Below are 21,455 nucleotides of genomic sequence, written 5' to 3' on the forward strand. Positions count from 1 at the left end.
TAGAGCACAAGGGACAAAATGATGATACTAATATACGCACCTTTGGGTTCGCGTGTGTGTTGGTGTGTACTGGATCGACTGCATTTCGTTCTCATGCTGACCTGGACGGCCGGTTGGAAACTGAGCTCATCTAGATCCACAGCAAGCTTCTCTGTGCAGATGACAGACCTGTCAGCGTCGGGCATCGCTGTGAAATGGAAAAAGAAGTGCCGGGCACCGGGGTGAGCCATAACGCAACAGGACGGAATGCAAAGCAGGAGGATGTGAATATTAAGTGGAACATAGAGTGTTTCTTCAGGACAGAAACACACACCACAGCACCGGGTAGAACCACAAGTGAGTTCCGTCACCTCGTTGCACGTGGCAAAGAAAATGTCAAGACGAAAGTTTGGACCCCATGGTGAGAAATATGGTGAGCCGATTATCAGGACAGCTCAGCGTGCGTCCAGGAGAGGGCAGTGTTATCGAGACGAGGGGCTGGGGGGGGGGGGTCCACTGAGCAGATGTGTACAAGGAGAATCATTAAACAGCATCTGTCCACTCAATAACCCCCATTCCTCCGTCGAATCCCGTGTTTGGACATGTAATTGAATCCCAAACAAACTGAATTGAATTACTTGAGTTGAGTCATGAACGTGTGGGACATGTGTTTTCTAAGGGACAGACACAGGTAATACAGACTTGCACGCAATATGTAGACTAGTCTATAATTAATATGAAAAAGATGAAGGAGCCTGTATTATTGTAGGGCCAAAATTGCAAATGTAAGTCATGTTTTCATTGGAGTTTGTTAGTGTTCAGGACTACACAAAAACTACTCCACTGATTTCCGGGACATTTGTTGGAGGAGTGGGGCATCAGCCTCAGGAAGAATCCTTTCAATTCTGGTTTGGATCAGGATCAGGAGGCAAATCTCAATATCTTATTGTGATAGTGTGATAAGAAATGCTCCTAAATCTATCATACAAATTCCCATCTGTCCAACACAGTTATTAGCACTTCACAATTAGATTTACACATGTATGAAACTCCACATCAGAAGTTGAATAAATAAAAGGACTTGAAAAAGTCTTCATGGATGTTCAACTGTCAAAAAAATTGAAGCAAAACCAAACAACTCTTTAGTTCATATATGCCCACTCAGTGAGGCCTTTAATAGAATCATTTAATACTTGATAAAGCTTATAAATTATAATAATTTATAAAATATTTCATGTTTTAACTCCACACACATACATAATATAGATTTTCACTTTGTAATTACATTCACAGTCATAGATCTAAAAGTTGCTTTAAATACCTTGTTCTACCAACAAGAACAAGCGTCCCGGTTACAGTATAAAGTCGTTATAAGAAAATCGATTAATACTGAAGACATTATCTGAAACGTGGACTAAACCAGAGGAAGAGGGACGAAGCATTGGCGGGGACGGAGGTCACAAGTTATGGCGGCTGCGTCAGCCCAATTACAGGTCTTTCCCGACACTGAAGACATGAAACAGCAGAACAGTAGAAAACACACAAAGCAGCAGCTTCCCGGTTTCCTTTCAGAAGCCCGACAAGTCTTTTCCCTGTCGTCGTCTGCCTCGACACCAGGTGAGCCTGCATAGAAAAACCTCAGCAATCAGAACGAGTGGAAAATCACAGAGGAGACGTTTCGCCGATCCCAGAGGCACGAAGTCCTCACTGCGTGTCATGAAAGGGGCAGCGGCGACAAATGGCGGCCGACACTTTCTGAAAAGTTCGGAAAACCTGAATTAAAAAAAGAGAAAAAGAGAGAGGAGCACTTCGGGGAGAGAAGCGGAATTGAGAAAGACGTCCGGCGTTTCGAAAAAACAACCGCGGGAGGCTCCGCGGCTCGTCTCTAAAGGTCGATGAGGTCCTCGCCGCTCTCGTCGCTCTCCACAGTCAGCTGGCGCGTCCACCACTTCTTCACCTCCGACCCCGAGGAGGCCTCGTCGCTCACAGGGTTCATCTTGCACACTATGGACTTGACGCTTGTGCGACCTGAAACGACAACAGACAGGAGAAAGTGTACCTCGGTGTTTTTCTCATTATTCCTCCACGCCTACAACAACGGGGCCTTTTCCCTCTCGTCGGGCCGTGCGAGGGAGTCAGACACCGTCGCGTAAATGCAGGTTTCCATGGGTGAGGCATGAACGAGGGACGATTTGCCCCAACTCACTCCAACACGACTTCCCGGCCAGAACTGTGCACCTCTCAATATATATATTACACACCTGCAGGAGGCCGCCATGTTCCCAGCTTCCTCTGTGGTCTCCCCAGGTCTGCAGAGTCCTGCCTGTAGCCTCCTCTGTCTGACAACGTGGGGCTCAGCAGCTGCTGGAGAACACTCGTCTAAACAAAGAGCAGAGAGTCTTTGTTTTCGCCATTGCGGGTGCACACCTGCCGCGTACGTGATGTGCTTGCTGCACGTCCGGCTGTGCGCGTGCGCGGGTGCGGGTGTGTGTGCAGCCGCGGCGCGCACGTGGGTCCTTACCTCAGGCTGCGAGGGGTGGTCTGGGTTGTTAGCGTTGTGGTCTTCACTTGGCACGGTGGTCTCGATGCTGGGGGGGTTGAGCAGGCGCCTCAACTCCTGCTGCTGGTTCTCCCTCAAGCTGGCGATGATGCTGAACGACTGCTGCTGCTTCTGCGAGCGCACACGGACATAGTATGTGGCGTGAGCGCGTGTGCATGGTGTGGACAGGAGGCGTGCATGTGTGTAAAGAAAGCGTGCGGAACAAATTAAAAGCGTGTTAGCGTGTTTTCTGGTGAGAGACGAACCGCCCGGATGCGTTTCAGGCATTTCTTGAGCCACATGCGGATGGTCTGCTTGGCAACCTCCTCCTCAATGGTGTACTCCAGCTGTTCCCTGGCCAACAGCTCCTCCAGCTGGAGAGACTTCCTAATGTCCACCGAGCGATAGGACAGCATGCTGTGTGATCCCAAGCAGCCAAGAGAAGGACACATTTAGTGGAATTTTATCATTTTTCAGTAAAAAATGATGTAAAATGATCAGAGTGTAAAATGATGAGGCCTTTAAAATAAAAAACTAAAAAAACACATGTAACACTACACAGCAGCAGCGACCAACAAGATCGTGACTGTAGTTCCAATTTGTCTAAATCTAGACATTTTGATTGACTCCAGGAATCGTTTCCAATCAGAAGAGCGTGTGTTGTTTCGTGCTGTTCCCCCGTCACCTGAGCACGTCATGGAAGGTCACGTCTCCTCCGCTGTGAAGCCGCTCCATCTCGTAGCACATGTGTTTGAACAGCAGCTTGTCTTTGTCCAGGTCCACCTCCAGCCGTCCTCTGAGCAGGCGCAGCAGGAACTTCACCCTCGATGTAGGAATCAAACCCTGGAGAAAGAATCACAGAGGAAACAGGCCTGGATTTTTTTAAAACCTCTAAAAAAGTGCACCCGAGATCAATTTTCTATGTTCTATTTAAAAGCTCAGTTTTAAATGAGAAGAATTGTCTTTTCTCACTGGGGCAGCCTCTTAAAAGGATTTTGAGATTTGATTTTTTTATCATTTTATATGATGGAATATTAAGGCCACTTAAAGGGGTGAAAATAATCAGAGATTTCAAGACTAAAGTCATGCAAATTAAGAACTATTATTACAAAAATAAAAGTACTAACTTTATGAGGATGAAGATACATTTTTACAAGACTAAAAGTATTCATTTGATGAGAGAGTTGTAATTTGATGAGAATGAAGACATACTATTACAAGAATAAATTCAAAAATGTACGGTAATAAATATGTAAAACTACATGTATAACAGTAAAACTCTCACAGTTTAAAACTGATGCTTTATAAAACATAATAATAGTATGATTTTTTCCCCTTCTTAATGGCCCTTATGCTCCACCGTTATTTTAAAACTGTTGTCATCTGTGATTTCTTCTGAGCTTGAGGTTTTGAACGGGCATGTCAGACCACAGGCCGGTAGAATGGCCGGCAGAGGGTTGCAACCATCTTTACATTATTACATGAACAAATTGGCTCCTGCTTACACACGTATGCTATAATCTCACACGTCTGAACAAGGTATGAAAAAAACTCCTATATCCAGATGACATCACGGATAAATAGGTGGGGGGTCTACATTTTTAATCCATCACCCACTGTTCTAATTAAGTTCTCTGCTATTACTCAATGCCAAACTCCATTCCCTTCAGCCCTCCTCATTAGCTTTGGTGCAGATTTATATCTTCTCTATATATTATATTTTGCTCGTAGCCATAGGATCATCATCTCCTCCCCTCCGCTGTGTCCTCGTCCTCCTTCCTATGGCTAATTTCTCACCTCCCGTTTGTCATCCACCATGTTCCAGATGATTTGGAAGTGCCTCAGGTCATTATAGCTCAGCAGCTGGTCCTCCTCGGTCGAGTAGAACAGGGAGAAGTTCTCCACGATGATGGCTGCGGAAATAGGAAGTCACATTAATACTCAACCATGATAATAAGCCCTGACAGAAATATCATGTGGTTTTTAAATGTGAGATCCTTTTTGCAAATTATTGCGAACATGTGTGTAACTTGGAGAACTTTTAACACTAATGTTATGATCTGGTGAGTTAACTTGAGTTCATTTGTGTGGGATTTTAAGATTCCTCACAAGTGGTTGTGTGTCTACTCTCACTGCCTTTACAGACAGAGACCACAACAACCCATACAATAGTAAATGGCGCTGATACAGTATATAAGAGCAAGAGAATAGACACAATTGCTGCCACTATTAAAATCTCCTGCTCATTTGGATTCTACACAAACAGCGTCTGCCAGGAAGGAGAGGAGACTAGCATTTCTCGATGAAGACGTTTGATTGTTGTGCTCATAACGATCTGTATTAAACTAAACTACTCTCTTGTTGCCTCTTTGGACGGATGACAGAACAACATGTAAGTGTGAGAGCTGCAGTCTGAAATAGAGCCCTCGCTGCTGCCAAGACAAAAGGTTATGACTCTTTTTAAATAGTATTCATGCCTGCACACACTTTTGGTTCAGTTAAGTTCCCAAACTTCGATCAAAAACCAAGTCTGAACCGTACATGTTTAGTTTTAGTGACATGTTTGGATGCAAGTCCAAATAAAGGGACAGTGTGAGTAGGGTTGCAAAGGGGCGGAACATTTTCGGTAACTCTCCATGGGAAGATAAGCTCGTGAATTTTGGGAATTTGGAAAAAAAAAACAACACTATTTTAAAGATGTATGGAATGCAGCACACGCTGCAAGTTGAATTTCGACCCTGCACTGCGCATTTCTCCATCACATGCACAGATAATTCCCAGCATCCTGCACACTACAGCAGGGCTGTTTAGACCTGCTCTAGTGTGCTGTACTAGTCAGCTAAGTTTCGATGATATTACTGGGGAATATATATTAGAATGCTGATGAGGATTGTTCATCTGTTCATCTAGCCTATTTTTATTCATTTATCCATCAATTGTAAAATATTTTTACAGACGATTCCAATTGATTGGACAACAATTTATATCTCCGGCATGGCATTAGTGTTTTCTTACAAGCTTACAATCTTATTCTACAGAACAATGCCACATGCACTATCTCATGTGTGAAGGCATTTCACCCCAGCCAGTATTTGCAAATACTGTTCAGAGACCTATGTTAAGAATGACACAGATCCAGAAGCATAAAGTCAGTTAGTATAAATTACCCACAACATCTCGTTTATTCCCGTTAATTCCCATATATTCCCGTTAATTCCCATGGAAAGTTTCCAACTTTTAATATTCCCGGAATTTTGCAACCCTAGGTGTGAGCAGGTTATTCTCTCTAAAATGTGACTAACACAAGTTAGGACACACACAGACACACACATCCTTACCTACAAGCAGGTTGAGCATGATATAGGCTATAATGACATAGAAAGAGCAGAAGTATATAAGTGCTCCAGCGTAGTTGCCACAGTCGGTCTCCCAGTAGCGATGTTTATCTGGGGTGCAGAATGGAGGCTGCACCTGGGAACCAAAAGAACATAATTAAAACAATGGCCATTAAATCACAGATTAAAGGTTGACGCACCCCAATTAAAAAAGGGGCATATTTATATTGTACTATTATAGTGATGAGTAGTGATAGTAGCTCCAGTGAAAACTGCTGACGCTGAGGACTTTAAAGTTCCCTCAGCTATTTCAACAACTAAACCAGAGTAACTGTTAATCTGGCTGTGAGCGCCACAGACAAACATCCGTTCACCTCCTATTGTATTTTGGGGGCAGCAGGAAATTGAGGTGAAGCAACCTTTTCAGCATATAATGTAAAGTATATGATAAACAGGATTTGGGACGTGCAGCTCGCCTCACCATACAGTCGTGCATGATCTTATTCCAATCTTCCCCCGTGACGATGCGGAAGAGAACGGTGATGGCCTTGCCCGCTGTGGAGAAGTTGGCGTGCCTGCGATTGGAGGACACACACATTCAGACAACCTCAAAATACACCTGTTTTTACAGGGCCTGCTCATTACGACTTGCAGAGCTGGTCGGAAGGGAAACCAGGAGCAGTGAGAAGGAGGTGAAGCGTTACCGGTTGATGTTCTCTCCGTACTTGACGGTTCCGAAGAGGACGACGCCGGCGAAGGCGTAGCAGACGAGCAGGAGAAACATGCCCACGATGATGAAGAAGCTCTTGTACATGCTGACCACCACCGTCAACAACAACATTTTCAGCGTCACCTTGGTGAGAAACAGAAGCACATCCAGAGATCTACACGGTGTCTTCATTAACGCGACGGACGTTTGCCGTTTGGGAAAATGTGCTTTCATCCACAAAACCCACTCACGTGTTTCCCACATATTGTGAAGAATCTGAAGACAATCACACACGTGCCCATCATGTAGGTGTATGCATTCTGGAGAGGAAATGAAACAACAGCGATTTATAGATTTTTGCTAAACTGACTTGACCTGAACTTCTCCGGCTTAAAGACACAGTGACTTTTTCTCACCAGCAGGGAAAAGTGCAAGACGATCCAGATGACACCCAGAGACGTGACCAGCAGGTCGTAGCGATTTCGTCTGCTCTGCCAGTAACCCGCCGGAGACATGGCAATCAGCTTCATGGTCACCTGGGGAACGACGGTAACACTTCAGTCACACCTCCACGCGCACGGGAAGCAGTCGACTTTAAGGCCTGACCGTGGTGACAGGATGACACACTCACCTCCAGCACAAAGATAAAGGTGAAGACCACTGACATGGTGGCGAGAGGAAATGTGACTTGATCGTCGACGTCCCACTGGAGGAGAGAGAGTCACAGACGATCATGCGTCAAAGCAAATTCCATAAGAATCTCTATTTGCAATAGTGAGTCAGTTGTAGATAAGTTACATAAAATAAAAAAAATGAAAAGAAGTGAGATGACATGATGCTTTGGGTTGTGAGGCGTTACCTTGACTGACAGCAGCACTGACTGTGCCAGCACCAGCACAGCAATACCCCGTTTGAAGAAGGGATGCTGAGTAATGTCGTACATCTTTGCCCGGAAACCACCGTTCTCTGTCAGTCAGATGAGAAATGAGATTTACTTAAACACGTGGAACAACAACAATTTTACCTCTTGGTTGTGGTTATTTGTTTTAATGATTTCAGAGAAATACGGGGAGGAAACTACGATTTTTCATCATAATCTGTGAAAAGATGCAAATGTCTGAAGTCTTTGGATGCCAGCTGATGCTCTCATCTGTGGTAGTACACCTGAGCGTCCTGCAGATGGCACTCACTGACTGTTTGGGTATGATCATGCAGCAGAATTAACACAAATTTATTCACGTAGATGTGTTTGTGTCAAGATAAAAAAAATAAACATTTACAACCTAACTTCTCTAATGTACATATTGAAATTAGCTGCTGAGTTGAAAGAGGATGAGTTGAGCTGATGAGATGAACCATTAGTGAAGCAAGATAATTGCAACTGCATCCCTGCTCTTAAACATTAGGTGGTTTCATTTACATGCACTTGCATTTCAAATTTGAGCTTGTTTCATCCGTCAGCTTCATTTGATCCTCTATTCTCTCCTTTATTTGATATTTGAGTTTTACTTGTACATAATGTCCCGCTCTAACAGGAGGCTTAATATCCATGAACATGAAGAGAGATTCAACACCGGCACAGCAAGTATCAGACACTGTGGGAACACATGACTACTGACCACCGAGACAACTTTTGACTGGTGAGCAGAGGCTGGAAGGATCTGTGAGCAGTGAGTGAGTGGTGTAGGTGCTGAGGCCCTTTCCATGTGGATCAAAGTCAGGTTGATTTGTGTGGTGGAACTGGCACTGCTGACTACAACTGACTAAAACTGACACCATTGATTTTCTGTTGGTTCTCAGCCTCAACTCTGCCGAAAGGTGATTTCCCACACGGCATCCAACCTTTCTCACGACTCTAATCACAGAGGGAAGAGAAACTGTGTGCAGTGCACAATATCTCCATGATGAATCCTAATCCATATCAGTTTGAGTGTGAAATATAAGTAGACATGATATCTGCGCATATGAGCCTTTCACTGATATCTGTATTTGGGTTTGTTTGCCGATAAGAAAACCTGTATTTTATGGTTTACATTTTATGTAAAAACAGTTATGCTTATTTCCTTATTTAAAGTCCATATACTTGGTTGTAATGGCATTCCCTGTTTATTTATAGCTATTTGTAATAAGGTTCATGGTTAAACAATAAAATGTCAAGCTTCGATTATATTTCTTTGTCAAAAGGGTTTAATAACGACAACATTCTATATAAATCGCCTGGATAAATCTGTATATATATGATTCAAGCCGTATCAGGGGTGGAGATCTCGTTATAATCATTTATTTGGTTTACCAAAGTCCAAACCAGTCCAAACAGTTAATGTGAAGTTAGTGTAGCTGAAGCCAGTGGAGGCTTTTAAATGTGATATATTTTGTAAAGTAGATTTTTATAAGTGGCCTGTGACAGGCATGATGCAGTGTCTGAACCCTTTGCATTAGTTGTCCTCATATTCAGTTTTCCCATTAGTGCTGCTAGTCGTCATTTGGATCAAACAAGGACTATTAAATATGGATTAATCAAGCAGGTGCTGCTTAACAATGCAGAGACACACACTTGCAGCACATCATCAATCAGGAGACTGGGGCCTGAGACGTGACTCCCATGATGTTGAGCCCGATGCTCTGTCTGCATATTGTAACACACATTTCCTGAGCCTGTGTGGTGCGTGTCTGTGCGTGTTCGTACCGGGACGAGGGGGCAGGTGGAGAGGTTGAGCAATTTTCAGTCGACTCTTCAGATCCTCCCATCTTCTCTGGTCCACTGTTAGCAGAGCAGTGCCCTTGTGGTGGGAGACACAACACATGGAAACAAATCAGAGAGGTGGTGTACTAACCAAAGTTAATATCATAAACTATAACTGTGTCTACACCAATAAGAATGGGTTCTACTCTGTGTCCTTCACTGCTCTTTCTGACTAAAAATAAAGTAGTGACTCACCACAAAATGAATTATGAAAATGAGGATAGTAAATAATATTTTCTACTCAAGCTAGTTTATGAAACATCGAACTATCAGGAGAGGGAGGTTTGCCTAGCAACCGGCAGCTTAGGGTAGTAGCGTGACAAAGAACGGTTTCTTGTCACTTCCTGGATTCCGTGACAAGAGGTGTGGGACTACAGCTGTGGACCAATAAGGGAGAACCAAAGTGATTTGTGGTGACTCTCCTCTAATATTTTAAACCAATTACATTAAATATACTGTTATAATTATATCAAACCCCTTCTGTTCGGGGCCATTATTGACTACCCATTGCTAACTGATTTAGCCTAGGATGTGATAATTGTCCATAGCTATGTTGTTCAACTTTCATTGCGTCTCAATAAATACTTGAATTGGACCAGTTCAGCTCATCTCTTATTCACGATAAACCAACACGCCTGACAATTTGGTCTTACCTTGTTCTCATTGAAGTTCGCGATGACGACGCCAACGAATAGAGTGAGCCCGATCATGCATCCCAGGAACACAAAGACGTGGATGTAGATGCCGTGGATCTGCAGACACAGAGGCAAGTGAACTGAGCTGATTAACAGTCCCAGTTCTGTTAGAATAAAGGACACAACAAGACCACACTTAAGATCGGGCTCAGTACCGGTCCAACGCGGTGAATGATAACGTCTCGGACCTCCACCCAGCCTTTGAGGGACAGCACTTCAAACAGAGCCAACATGGCGTTTCCAACATTGTCAAAGTTAAAATTACGAGGGTTGGCCCTGGGGAATGGAAACAGAGCAGATATACGTCGGTCACCGGCTGAATAAAAGAAAATCTGAAATCAAGCAGTCATCCTCAACAACACGCTCTCATACCAGACTCTCGGAACCCAGAAACCTGGTTTCTTCTCCCCGGGCCTCAGTTTCAGGTTTAGGTTTTTGGAAACGCTGACATTTATTCTGAAGATGCCGTAACAATCCTCCTGGAACCAAACACACAGTTCACATCACCAAGCAGAATAAAGAAACATGTTACTCTTTAAATGCTGAAGCATTAAACAGAGAGGAGTAATGCAGAATATCTGATCTAATCAAATCTAATCAAATACTAAATCAAAGCCATTAACTTTGGTAACCCAGTTTTATAACAAAAATTAGGAACAACAGGCACAATTTAATTTAACTTAATTTATAATAAACTGGAAATCTTATTTAAAGATTAGCTTGAGCATTAAATGATAAAACACCTTCAAAACTTCTAGAGCTCAATGTGAAAGCCTTAATATGACTGTAAGGAAGCAGGATAAAGGGAAGCACTGGATTATTGATTTGACTGAGGAAATCCCCTTCTGCTTATTCAGCTGGCGGTTCTCTGCGGGGCAGCGTGGTGTGGGAGGAGGCGGTTTAGTGAGGAGATTATGTTCCTTGCTTTACCCGTTTAAGGATGTGTGGGTCGTTGCACTTTGCGAGCTTCCCGGCGAACAGCTGAACTCCGAAGCTCGCGAACACCAGCATTAGTGTGAGGAGCAGAATGGAAACCTGCAGGGGAATCCATCCAGAGTTAAAGGCAGACAGTTCGACATGATCCAAGCCTGAGAGAGCGGGTTATGGGTCGACCCGGGAATCAACACCGGGCCACAGGACCACGTCTGTTTCTGATGCCACTACACTGGCAATTTAGTGATTCTATCAACAAGAGCAAACTACATTTTGTCTGCAATTGCATGGAAATTATTAAGGTGAATAATGCCTAAAATAATGAAACAAAAACTCCTGATGTGACAGTCAATGTGACAGTAATAAAGTAGTCTGCGTTGATTAATAAAACAATGTGATCAAATCGGCAGACTTCACACCAGATCTTTAATCCTGGGGATCATAAAGCTTCTCTTCAACTTCTATAGCGGCTTTTCAGCTACTTTATATTATTATTATTTCATGATGCTTGAAATGCCGATACGGTCTCACATCATTCTTTGAGATATGATGTGATACTTTACAACATAAGGTCGAGCAGAATTAAGAGTAAAAAGTATCATTGAATCGAGAATTATATCAACAGCTTCCTCAAAGTATGCACTGTGTGTTCACACTGCTGCCCTGAGACCTTGAACAATATAAACACCCCCGCCCTCAAGATTCTGCTTCTCCAAGATCGATAAACTGGCACCACATAAGTGTATAATAAAAGCACAATTCAACAAAGGTGAATAAGATACATTTGGGTAAAAATCTGTACTGTGCGTTTTCAAGTTTGTCAGTCTGCTATAAATCACCAAACTTCTGACATTTCTTTGTGTTTCAAAGTATTTTCTCTCCTATTTATTCCTCAGCGTTTCGTTCAGATCTCATTCAGCAGCAAAGTGAAAAGCATAAATAAAAGAAAGTACCAGCCTTTTAAAGAAGATATGAATAATGCTTTGTCTTATTGTTACTTAGATTTCTCTGAGTGTTTTTTTTCTAATTAAATTGTCACAGGTGAGCTCAAGGGTGAAAAGAGTGAACAACATATATATACAGTATGCACATTTGCTCCTGGGCCTGAATAAATATAAAGTACAAACGACCTTAATATCTGATATTAAAAAAACCTGAAGGACTCATGAACACAGATTGAAGTTGTACAAGGCCACTGACCAGAAATATCTCCTTGAATCCCTTGAGAACCTCCCGCACCACTTTCCTCATCTGGGGGACGAGCTTGAAGATCCTGAGCGGACGCAGGCAGCGCAGCATCATCAGCAGCTGAGCGCCAGACTCGGGGGGGACGTCCGGAGGGAGCCAGCACAGAAAGATCAAATTCACCTGCAGTGACCCCACAGCAGAGCAGGCATGAGCAGTTTAATGGAAGCAAAATCCAAAAAAGACAAGAAAATGTGGCAATATTTTACTCTTTTATCCCTGGATTAATCCAATGAAAAAGTGCATTGATGACAGTGAAGCCATTAAACCGAATGAAACTATCCAATCACTGGAGACTGTGACAATAAGACAAATCCTTGAGGGGTTTTCCAGTAAGATTCATCCATTATGATCAAATCACTTCGTATTCAAATGAACCAGACTTGAGACTGGATGGTATTTCTCACCAGGTAGATGAAAATGTCCATGACTCCTCCGAAGTCTCTGATGACGGCTGTGGGGGTGAAGAACAGGCCGTCGGCCATGATCTTCAGGTTGAGCTCGATGCTCATGAATATCACAAACACATACTCCCCGATCTGAAACCGAATCAACGGTCTTTAAACATCCGAACAATGATGTCATACGCTCGGCCAGTTCACGCAGAGGCTCCATTTAATACCTGCAATGTGGGCACGTGCATGACCCTGGTGAAGGGGGACTCAAACATCATGGAGATGCAGGAGCAGATGGTGACTACGATCATCACCCAGTCCAAATAGGTGACCAGGCCCAGGAGATCACTGGAAGGACACACAAGGACACACACGCACGCACACAGAGTTACAAAGACATAAAGTAGGCTAGTCTAGGAGGATACTTGGTTTGCAAACTAACAAAAGCTCTTATTTCGGAGAAGACGATGAGGAAAGATAAAGAGACGGAGAGGATACGTGAGGACAGATATCATAAAGTGGGAATGAATACACCTTTGTGTGTGTGTGTGTGTGTGTGTGTGTGTGTGTGTGTGAGCAACCCAATCATTTCTACGACGGGATGTCAGTCGAAATCCCCCGTTGCCGACAGTATCTGATACAAAGCACTGCCTCTCACTTTAATAACCAGAATCTGTGCTGGGCTGAATCCAGACGAGCCGGTTGCATAAAGATGAGAAATCTATTTCAGAAGCTCTTCATCGGAGTATTTCTCCTTCCTCACCACAGTTTTAAGGAGGCACAGCAGGCAGGTAATAAGATACCGAAGGAATAAGTATTCCAAGGCTGTAGAGCAAACAGATCAGCAGAGAGAGAGGAGGAATCAATAATTCATCACACTTACTACAGCTGGTGGTATTTGGTGTTCTTCACCGCTCCTGTGATGGGGTCAGTTTTGGATCTGGATATGAATTCATACAAAGAGAATCAACTGTCAGCGTTTTGACAGAACAACACACATCACACACTTTCTGGAGCTGCAGAAAATATGATACGTGAGTTTGGCTTGTGAGACAAACTTTTATTTAAAATATAAATGAACAGCTTTATATAAACTGATAGATGGGGTAAACATGAAGTGTTAAATTGTGTTGTTAAAGCTGATGAAAATGATGAAAATTCGCCTACTGAACCCTAAGAACAACACACTAAGACCACACAGTGAGTGTCAATGTAAGGCTGATCTTACGCATTGAAGCGAGCTCGAACAATCATCCTGCAAAAGTTCCGGAAGCGATGTTCTCGACCCACAATGAAGAGAGGCTTATCAAAGTACGGATGGTTCTCTCTCAGTTCCTCCTCCTGGACTTTCCTGAGCACAACAAGCACAGACACGGGACAAACAGCAGTTAATACAGCAAAGCGCTTAAAGTGACTGGACGCTAAGAAACATGTCTCTTTCTTTCTATTGTGTGACTGTTGTGAAGGAATACCTCTTCATCTCTGCTTGTTCTTTCTTTTCTTGGATCATCTTGATCTCACTGTCCTCTCTCTGGGCATTCCGGTAGCGCACCGTGCTGGAGTGCTGTGCAAGAGAAGAGACAATAACACTTGCTTTGCAATATTTCCTCTGGTGTTTTGAATTGTTCTTACATATTTTGAGAAATGTTGCAGAAATACATGTTTGAAATACACAAGTTTAATCACATTTGAGCTTTTTCTCGTGAGCACCCAAGGACTCAATATGTGCACTGCAATGTCAATGTGTGTGTGTGTGTGTGTGTGTGTGTGTGTGTGTGTGTGTTCGTGCTCACGTCCTGGGTGAGAGTCTCAAGCGATTTCCCGCGGCTGATCCTCTGACTTGTAGAACCATGTCTCAGTGATCTGCAGATAAATAGAAGATTTTGTGATAAAAGTGCCTGGAGGTACCACACAGGTGCAGCACAGGTGTATTGCACTCGCTTGCATTTCTTCATACGTGTGTGTCTGTGTGTGTGTGTGTGTGTGCGTGCCTGTGTGCTGACAGACCTGCGCTCTTGCCGAATGTGATGCTGGACACTGAGGATGGAGCGTTCTTTGGCCGGCTGCCCCTCGAAAGATCCACTTAGCATACGCTGTCTGGTACAAGCCCTGGAAAAAAACCAAGACCAACACATTACTGATCATGACCCATAACGACGACTAAAAAATGTTAAGTTGTGTGTTTGTGTGGACGACGGCAGAGCAGACAGATCGTGTTACGACTACTGATAGGCTGTCTGTCTCTCTGGCTGACAGAATAAGGTGGATGTGAGCAGGGGTGAGAGCCGGTTTGGACACGGTGCCGTCGAGCTAATCTCCACTGAGTGCCAGCTTTGCCTTGCCGAACAGCAAATTATCCATTTACTTCATTGGGAAAGTAAATGAGTCTGAAGTGGGTCTGTGTGTGTCTGTGTGTGTGTGTGTCTTCGTGTGAGTCAGTGTGAAAAAGAAGGAACCATTAACAATAGCAGAGGGCTGTTACTGCAGAGCTACATCTCATATGCACAAACATTATTGGTTTCACCCACACAAAGACTGAGTCGATTTCATGACTGCGGGTGATGCATATTAAACGAATCTAGCTGTGGTCCCCGAGGAAGGTGCAGATCCAAAACCTTATGATCTCCAGATTAATAAAAGAACGCAAACACCCGATAGACAAAGGTGGAGATTAAAGTTGCAGGTCAAGACATCAGCACGTGTGGGCTAAAAGTGGACAGGAATCAGTTTTTCAGACATTTAGGAGAATGTTGTAAGATCAGCATTATAACACATACATTTCATCGTGGAACAGAAAATCAACCTCAAATTAGATTACAGCTGAACTGATGAAAATAGAGCACGATCGATTTCTCAGTTATTCGGAAAACAATTTGTCAATATTAGCATTTGTAGTTTCCTTATTTGCGCTTTCTATTTATTTACAGCTATTCATAAAAAGGGTTTGTGGTTTAACACTCAATCACTTTTATTTATTGTTAGTTTATACATATATAGGACAATATTCTGGTATCTGAAAATGTTTAGTGCTTTTATCAGGCCCAGTGCTTTTCGGGCACCATATTGGTCGGGTTCCATTGGATATCACATTTTCAGATGGTTTGCAGTAGGACTTTCTTGATAAAAGCTTACTGCTTTGATATATAATAAAGTTCATGGTATAACTGTATAGTATCAAGCCTCAATTACATTTAGGAATCTTAAGAATCATTGCAAATTTTCTCTTTATAATATATATTTCATTTGATATGTTGGTAACTGACATATTAATCTACATGTCTTTTGACCAGCGAATCACCAGCACCACATCTCTTTCTATCTGGGGGGGGGGGGTTGAAGATGTGTCTTACCGCAGGATTTTATTGATGGTGTTTTCTTTTTCCAGGAGGTTACGAGCCCGGATACTAAATATTGACCTGCGGAGCTAAAAGAGAGAGAGAGAGAGCACATGGAAAGAGCACATTAGCTGGAAGCTTGTTAAGTACAAGCTTTTGCTGCGGCTGCATTAATTCTTAATGTGGTTTATCAACAATGTGAGAGAAGGTTATTATCTTCATATCCCCTTTGTGTGTGTGTGAGTGTAGAAGAGAGAGAGGGAGTCGGAGAACGCGTGTGCGAGTACTTTTTGGTCAATGTACTTGTTGTCTTCGATGGCGGAGCGTTTGGAGTGGTCGCAGGAGGAGGAAGAAGCGGAGGGAAGGCGCCGGAACAAACAGCTGGTGTCCTGCTGCTGCCGATCAATGAACTGCTTCATAAAACTCTCCCTGGAGTGCACACAGACAACACACACAGACTTATTTGAATGCGAGGATCCCAAGTGAGGAAATCCACACGTTTAAAGATTCAAGAATAATCATGAGGGTGCAGTGTATCTTAAAACCATCTCAGCTGAAAAGTGCGTCTCTGGAAGAAGTTGCTGCCGCAGCTCAGCAGATGTGCCGAAAAGGGGGGGGGGTTTCTGGGAGAGTGAAGAAGCCAGCTGTGCACTAATAAGCAACTAAATGATAAAATTGATTATGAGGTCTTTGCTGGACTCAGTTAAGCTCTCCTGGTTAACAACTGCTCCCTGTTAAACAGTGCATGAAATACAAAAGACCGCCAAGCAGGATATCATCCGTTACCAGCTTCTAGGATCAAGTCTGGCATTTGTTTCGATTTTAGAACAAACATGTGTCATGGAAAAAATGTCACACTTCTCAGTACCAAGCTTCACCTAATTTAATGCACTCATGTCAGTTCCCTAATCGTGACAGATTTCTTTTCATCAAGATCCACAATTAATTCCCTGGGAAATTGGTGGAAATGTCAAATCTCACTATGTTAAAGAAAGTAAAGAACCCCCCTCCACCCCCACTGATCTGTACCAAAATTCAATGGCTTCTTCTCTGACCTATATTTCATCCTTCCACTGAGTTCCGTGGAAATCTGTTCAGCTGTTTTTGTGTAATCTTGCTTAAATGATGTTTCTACGAATTCTAATGACGCACTTCATCTTCTGCTGTAAAAAATACTGGCAATCGAAATTTGTGCTGCATGACTTATTGAACACTTGCTTTTTTTATCGTCAGTCTGTTTTCATAGAATTTGCATTTGCAGGATAAAACCAAATGAATCAAAACAGAAAAACAGATTCAAGATTTATAAATCCCCCCCAGTACCTGATTCTGGGCACCGTGAAGTCAGAGGGGAGCTTGGAGATCTTCACCATCTGAGGTCTGTTGGGGAACTTCTCAAAGATCCGGAGGCGGAGAGGGAGCTTCTCTTTGGTGTCGGCATTGGCTTCGCTTTGCTTGAGCTGACGGAGAGAAGGTAGAGAAGGAGAGAAGGAGAGAAGGAGAGAAGGAGAGAGACGGTTCAGGCACAGAACGGGGAAGTGGTAAACTTGGATGGGAATGAAGAGGAGTAATAAATATAAAACACAGGGAAAGAAGGACACAGTTCATTTGAGTTTGGGGTTGGGGGGGGAGATTTGGGATTGTGAGTGTGAGCTGCATGAAGTTACCCTTGGAGACTAAGCCATGGTAATGTCGGAGGAAACTGGGAAATTCAGATGATTTACCTCAATGAGTGCAGCTTTACTGTTCTGCCTGATGATGGCAGCAACACTCTTACTGACCAAACACACACACACACACACACACAGACACACACCACATATAGCACAGAAAAGGACATTTAAGATGAGTTCCCACTTACTTTCAGAAAAGAATGGAGAACGCAACAAAAGAAAAAAAAAAAGACATTACTTAGGAGTGGTTCATGGACAAAAGGAAAGGTGGGGACAGTGAGAATAAGGTACATGTGTGCTGGCCTAAGCACTGTGGCCTAGGCCGGCGAAATAAAAAGATGACAAAGGAAAGAAACCAATTATTTCCATTTAATTACATAAGGCGGGGGCTGATCGAAATTCCCTTGCAGGTAGTCTCTGTCTGGGCGCCTGGAGATAACCTCTGATGCATTGCAGATTAGGCCTGGAACTGTGCTGCCTCTGGTGCCACGGTGAATGGCAGCTTATCATTCTGAGCAGACAACTTCTGTGAAACATATTGACTGGGTTGGTGGAAGCTTCTCCGTCAGTCATAGTGTTTGGCCGATGAAAACGTCCCTCCTTTGTGCACGTGCCTTTTGGTGTTTCAGAGTGACCGCCTGACGGGCACAGCCTCTCGTTTTTGGAGGGATAATAGCCGGGGGAAGGAGAGACCTGACAAAGGAGGGAGCAGAAACCTGTCCATCCTTCTTTTTTTATGCTAGCAGACTAAAGTGTGGGAGTTTCTTTTCGCCCCGGGTGGGTGAGTGGTGAGTGACGTGCTGTGAAGATGGAATAATGTCTATATTCTGACTCCCAGGATAGAAAGATAGAATAGACAGCGGCAGAAACAGAGAGTGAAGGAAGCTAAAGAGGGAGGTCGGCAGAAGTACATGCACGGGAAAAAATAATAATGACACAAAACTCGAGGGATGATTAGAGACAGAAAAGTGGGATTAACTTTTTACACTGTACGTGCAGCTGTATGGAAAAGAAACAAATGTGTTGAACAGAAATGTGAGCCTCTTTCTTGTGCTGCAGTCCTCTGGGTGAAACTTATGTAAAGTGCTGCGGTCATCTCAAATGGTACCTGTACATTTGGATGCTGAGGCAAAATCACACTACAAGGAAACTCACGAGCAAGCACCCACACACATACATAGTGCAGAATTAATATGGACCCTACGGTTCCCAAAGGTCCTAATCAATCGGGCAAACTCAGCGAGATGTACAGTTTAGCTTTACACCCTTATCTGCAGCAGTATCCCATTACAGTGAAACTTCCCCTGCTGCCTAGTCCTTTGTTGCTCCCTCTGTTCATCTCCACCTCTCACTGAGTTCGCTCTTCACCATCAGAGGGAACATCTTTCCACATCTATTTATACGAAACTGCTCCGGCTTCAGATTCTGCTCATTGCCTCCGTCCCTGACTGAACTCACTCTTGTCTATTTTCCCAAAAGGAGGAAGAGGAAGACCGTCGCAGCAACAGGAACAGACTCACACATTCCAAAAGAATTGTTATCAAAATCTGTTCTCATAAACAGTCTTGTTTAGGGCGAGTGAGCCACACTTACTCATGGACTTCGATTCATCCGTTTATTTATTCAAATGCTGCGTCTGGGGACTCACTGCTACGGCTGCGGAATAAGCAAAGAATTGCACTAACTTTGCCTTCAATGCATCCTGGGAAAACAGATCAGAGTTCAACCCAGGGTGGATCACTGAGACTGGTTAGTTCATGCCAATTAAAGTCCAGGAGGTCAAGAAATATGAAACAGAATAAAACAAAAAAGGTTCCTAATTACTGCCACAATGTAAGGCTGTTCCTGGTTCACCTGGTAAGTCCGTACACCGCCATAGATCACCATTACTGTAAAACACATGGCCATCAGTCTTTAGTCAATGCGTCAGATCAATAAATCAAACACTGACACAAGCTCAGGAGCATTTGCCAGTAAAATAAAATGAAGGCTTCCCGTGGGTTCATCACTACAATCGGAGCATTTTAGTGTCTTTCAGCCCAATGTTTGGGTTTTACAGCTGTTTCTGACCTTAAATACTAGAAGACAAGAATAAGACATCGGCAAAGAATGATGTAGGAGCAGCACAGGCTTCACACAGAGTGCCACCATCTTGCACATTGGAAAACATTTGGAGTCCTTGAGGAAATGATCATAGAGTGGAGCCGCGGTATCAAGGTCCTGCAGATACATGCAATCGACCAATCGTTAATAAGTCTCAGCTGTCAATCATGACGTTTCACCCCATTTTTTGCAGCATTAAATTGTTGGTTTGGTCCATGTCCCCTCCATTAACATGGGGGGCTGTCATGTCGTCAATCGTCTAATACAGCATGTGGATTCCAATGTTTTATTTCCCTTGCAGTAAGAATTGTCATCTTCTGAATATGTCAAACTTGTGAATGAGGATAACCAGTGAAGTAAGAGTATGTTTTCATTTATTTAGTCTAGACTTCTAGTTTGCAATTACACTCTGTAAATTCCAGTAACAACATAATATTGAAACAAGTAAAGATGCAGGTGTTTTAACCAGTAAATTGTGTGGGTGTGACAATCACGTGCAGCAAGTGCATTGCACCTGTGTGTCTGTAGGTGTGTGCTCAGGACAAACTTTCTCTGTTTCCCTTTGTGCCACAGTCAGTGGTTGATAAATCCAAATCACTACTTCGCTTGGCGCAGATGAGATTTAGTGTATAGTGCAGTGTAACAGTGGAGCTGAGACTAATGTGTTTTGCCTTGAGACCCATTCAGGTGACCTGCGACTGCTTCCCCCTCCATTCAAGTCAATTTCAGGCTCGGCTGAGCTGGGGAGCTTTCCGGCTGGGATTTCCGCAGCTTTCCTGACCAAGGCTGCAAGGGAGGAAGAAGAACTAATGCTGACCATTAGCATTAGACCACATTTGGTCAGAGATACAGTTCAGACAATGGGGTGACAATGACAGAAAGGTCACTCTCTCTATTTTAAGTAAGTGTACAATCAAACTGATTTCTGTTCATTTAAGATATGAAATAAATAACACTGGGTTGCTTTAAAATGTGAACATCCATTTAACAACTGATCCCCTGACTACAAGTAAACACCTTGAAAATCACTGACAGGAAAGTACAGAAAACCGCAGATATGAGTCTTTCGTCAGCATTCTGCTCCTTTGAGAAATTTTGGCCTAAGACCTCATAAAAATCACAGGCACTGGTCGAAGGCTCTGAAAGGCATGAGGATACTGGTTTTCTCACAGTGCACTCCCTCCAAACTCTCTGATTGGCGCAGGGAGAGTGCCTCAGAGGTAGGCAAACACAGAGTAAGCAACACAACAATGGGGAACTGATGAGCAGCTGCCTACAACACTGCTGCCCACAGACTTGAGTGCCTGCGAGGATGTAAGTACACTCATCTCCATTTTACCATTCAGATATCACAGGCTGCCATTGACCAGCAACAGTCGTGCATGTGAGAGAATGTGTGTATCTGTGATCATGGTGCAACACAACTTTACTTAATGCATATTTTAACTTTCAGTATGGTCTATATTAATCTGCACTGGATCAGAAAGACTGTGTATGCAACGTGTCTCTTTCAACAATCACATCAATGATCTGTGTTGATAGAAATTATGAAAGGAATGCTGCATGTGGAAATCTAACTGTGTGGTCTGTGTCATACATGCTAACCTATTTTCATTTCACATTCTATTAAGTCCTGGTTGGGTTCCCCTGGCCTTGGGCCAGTCCAGCTGTAATACCCAGGGGTGGAGGAACTGAGAGCGAGTTAGCAGGGTCACCCTCTCCTCTCATTAGCTGGGTAATGAGCCATGCAGTGGAGCTGCTGTAAATCCAC

The 21,455-nt window shown here is 43.4% G+C and overlaps 1 protein-coding gene across 1 annotated transcript in view; it reads right to left on the reverse strand.

Annotated features, from left to right (window-relative positions):
- Positions 1–1,857: 1,857 nt before the first annotated feature.
- The window catches only part of nalcn (sodium leak channel, non-selective), a 58,632-nt gene continuing 39,034 nt past the window's right edge, over positions 1,858–21,455 (reverse strand). The window contains exons 16-44 of the mRNA XM_062403412.1: positions 17,232–17,368; positions 16,196–16,337; positions 15,924–15,997; positions 14,581–14,682; positions 14,367–14,436; positions 14,046–14,137; positions 13,802–13,924; positions 13,457–13,513; positions 12,801–12,921; positions 12,586–12,717; positions 12,134–12,301; positions 10,931–11,035; positions 10,373–10,479; positions 10,156–10,276; positions 9,959–10,057; positions 9,249–9,342; positions 7,422–7,528; positions 7,194–7,268; positions 6,979–7,098; positions 6,814–6,882; positions 6,558–6,706; positions 6,335–6,428; positions 5,857–5,989; positions 4,316–4,431; positions 3,204–3,361; positions 2,785–2,935; positions 2,501–2,650; positions 2,241–2,358; positions 1,858–2,007 (exon numbers count right to left, since the gene is read on the reverse strand). Coding sequence (XP_062259396.1) covers positions 1,865–2,007; positions 2,241–2,358; positions 2,501–2,650; positions 2,785–2,935; positions 3,204–3,361; positions 4,316–4,431; positions 5,857–5,989; positions 6,335–6,428; positions 6,558–6,706; positions 6,814–6,882; positions 6,979–7,098; positions 7,194–7,268; positions 7,422–7,528; positions 9,249–9,342; positions 9,959–10,057; positions 10,156–10,276; positions 10,373–10,479; positions 10,931–11,035; positions 12,134–12,301; positions 12,586–12,717; positions 12,801–12,921; positions 13,457–13,513; positions 13,802–13,924; positions 14,046–14,137; positions 14,367–14,436; positions 14,581–14,682; positions 15,924–15,997; positions 16,196–16,337; positions 17,232–17,368 — 3,327 coding nt within the window. The 3' untranslated portion in view covers positions 1,858–1,864. The remainder of the gene's footprint in view (positions 2,008–2,240; positions 2,359–2,500; positions 2,651–2,784; positions 2,936–3,203; positions 3,362–4,315; positions 4,432–5,856; positions 5,990–6,334; positions 6,429–6,557; positions 6,707–6,813; positions 6,883–6,978; positions 7,099–7,193; positions 7,269–7,421; positions 7,529–9,248; positions 9,343–9,958; positions 10,058–10,155; positions 10,277–10,372; positions 10,480–10,930; positions 11,036–12,133; positions 12,302–12,585; positions 12,718–12,800; positions 12,922–13,456; positions 13,514–13,801; positions 13,925–14,045; positions 14,138–14,366; positions 14,437–14,580; positions 14,683–15,923; positions 15,998–16,195; positions 16,338–17,231; positions 17,369–21,455) is intronic.

This window comes from Platichthys flesus, chromosome 13 (assembly GCF_949316205.1).
Source record: "Platichthys flesus chromosome 13, fPlaFle2.1, whole genome shotgun sequence".
Lineage (NCBI taxonomy): Eukaryota > Metazoa > Chordata > Actinopteri > Pleuronectiformes > Pleuronectidae > Platichthys > Platichthys flesus.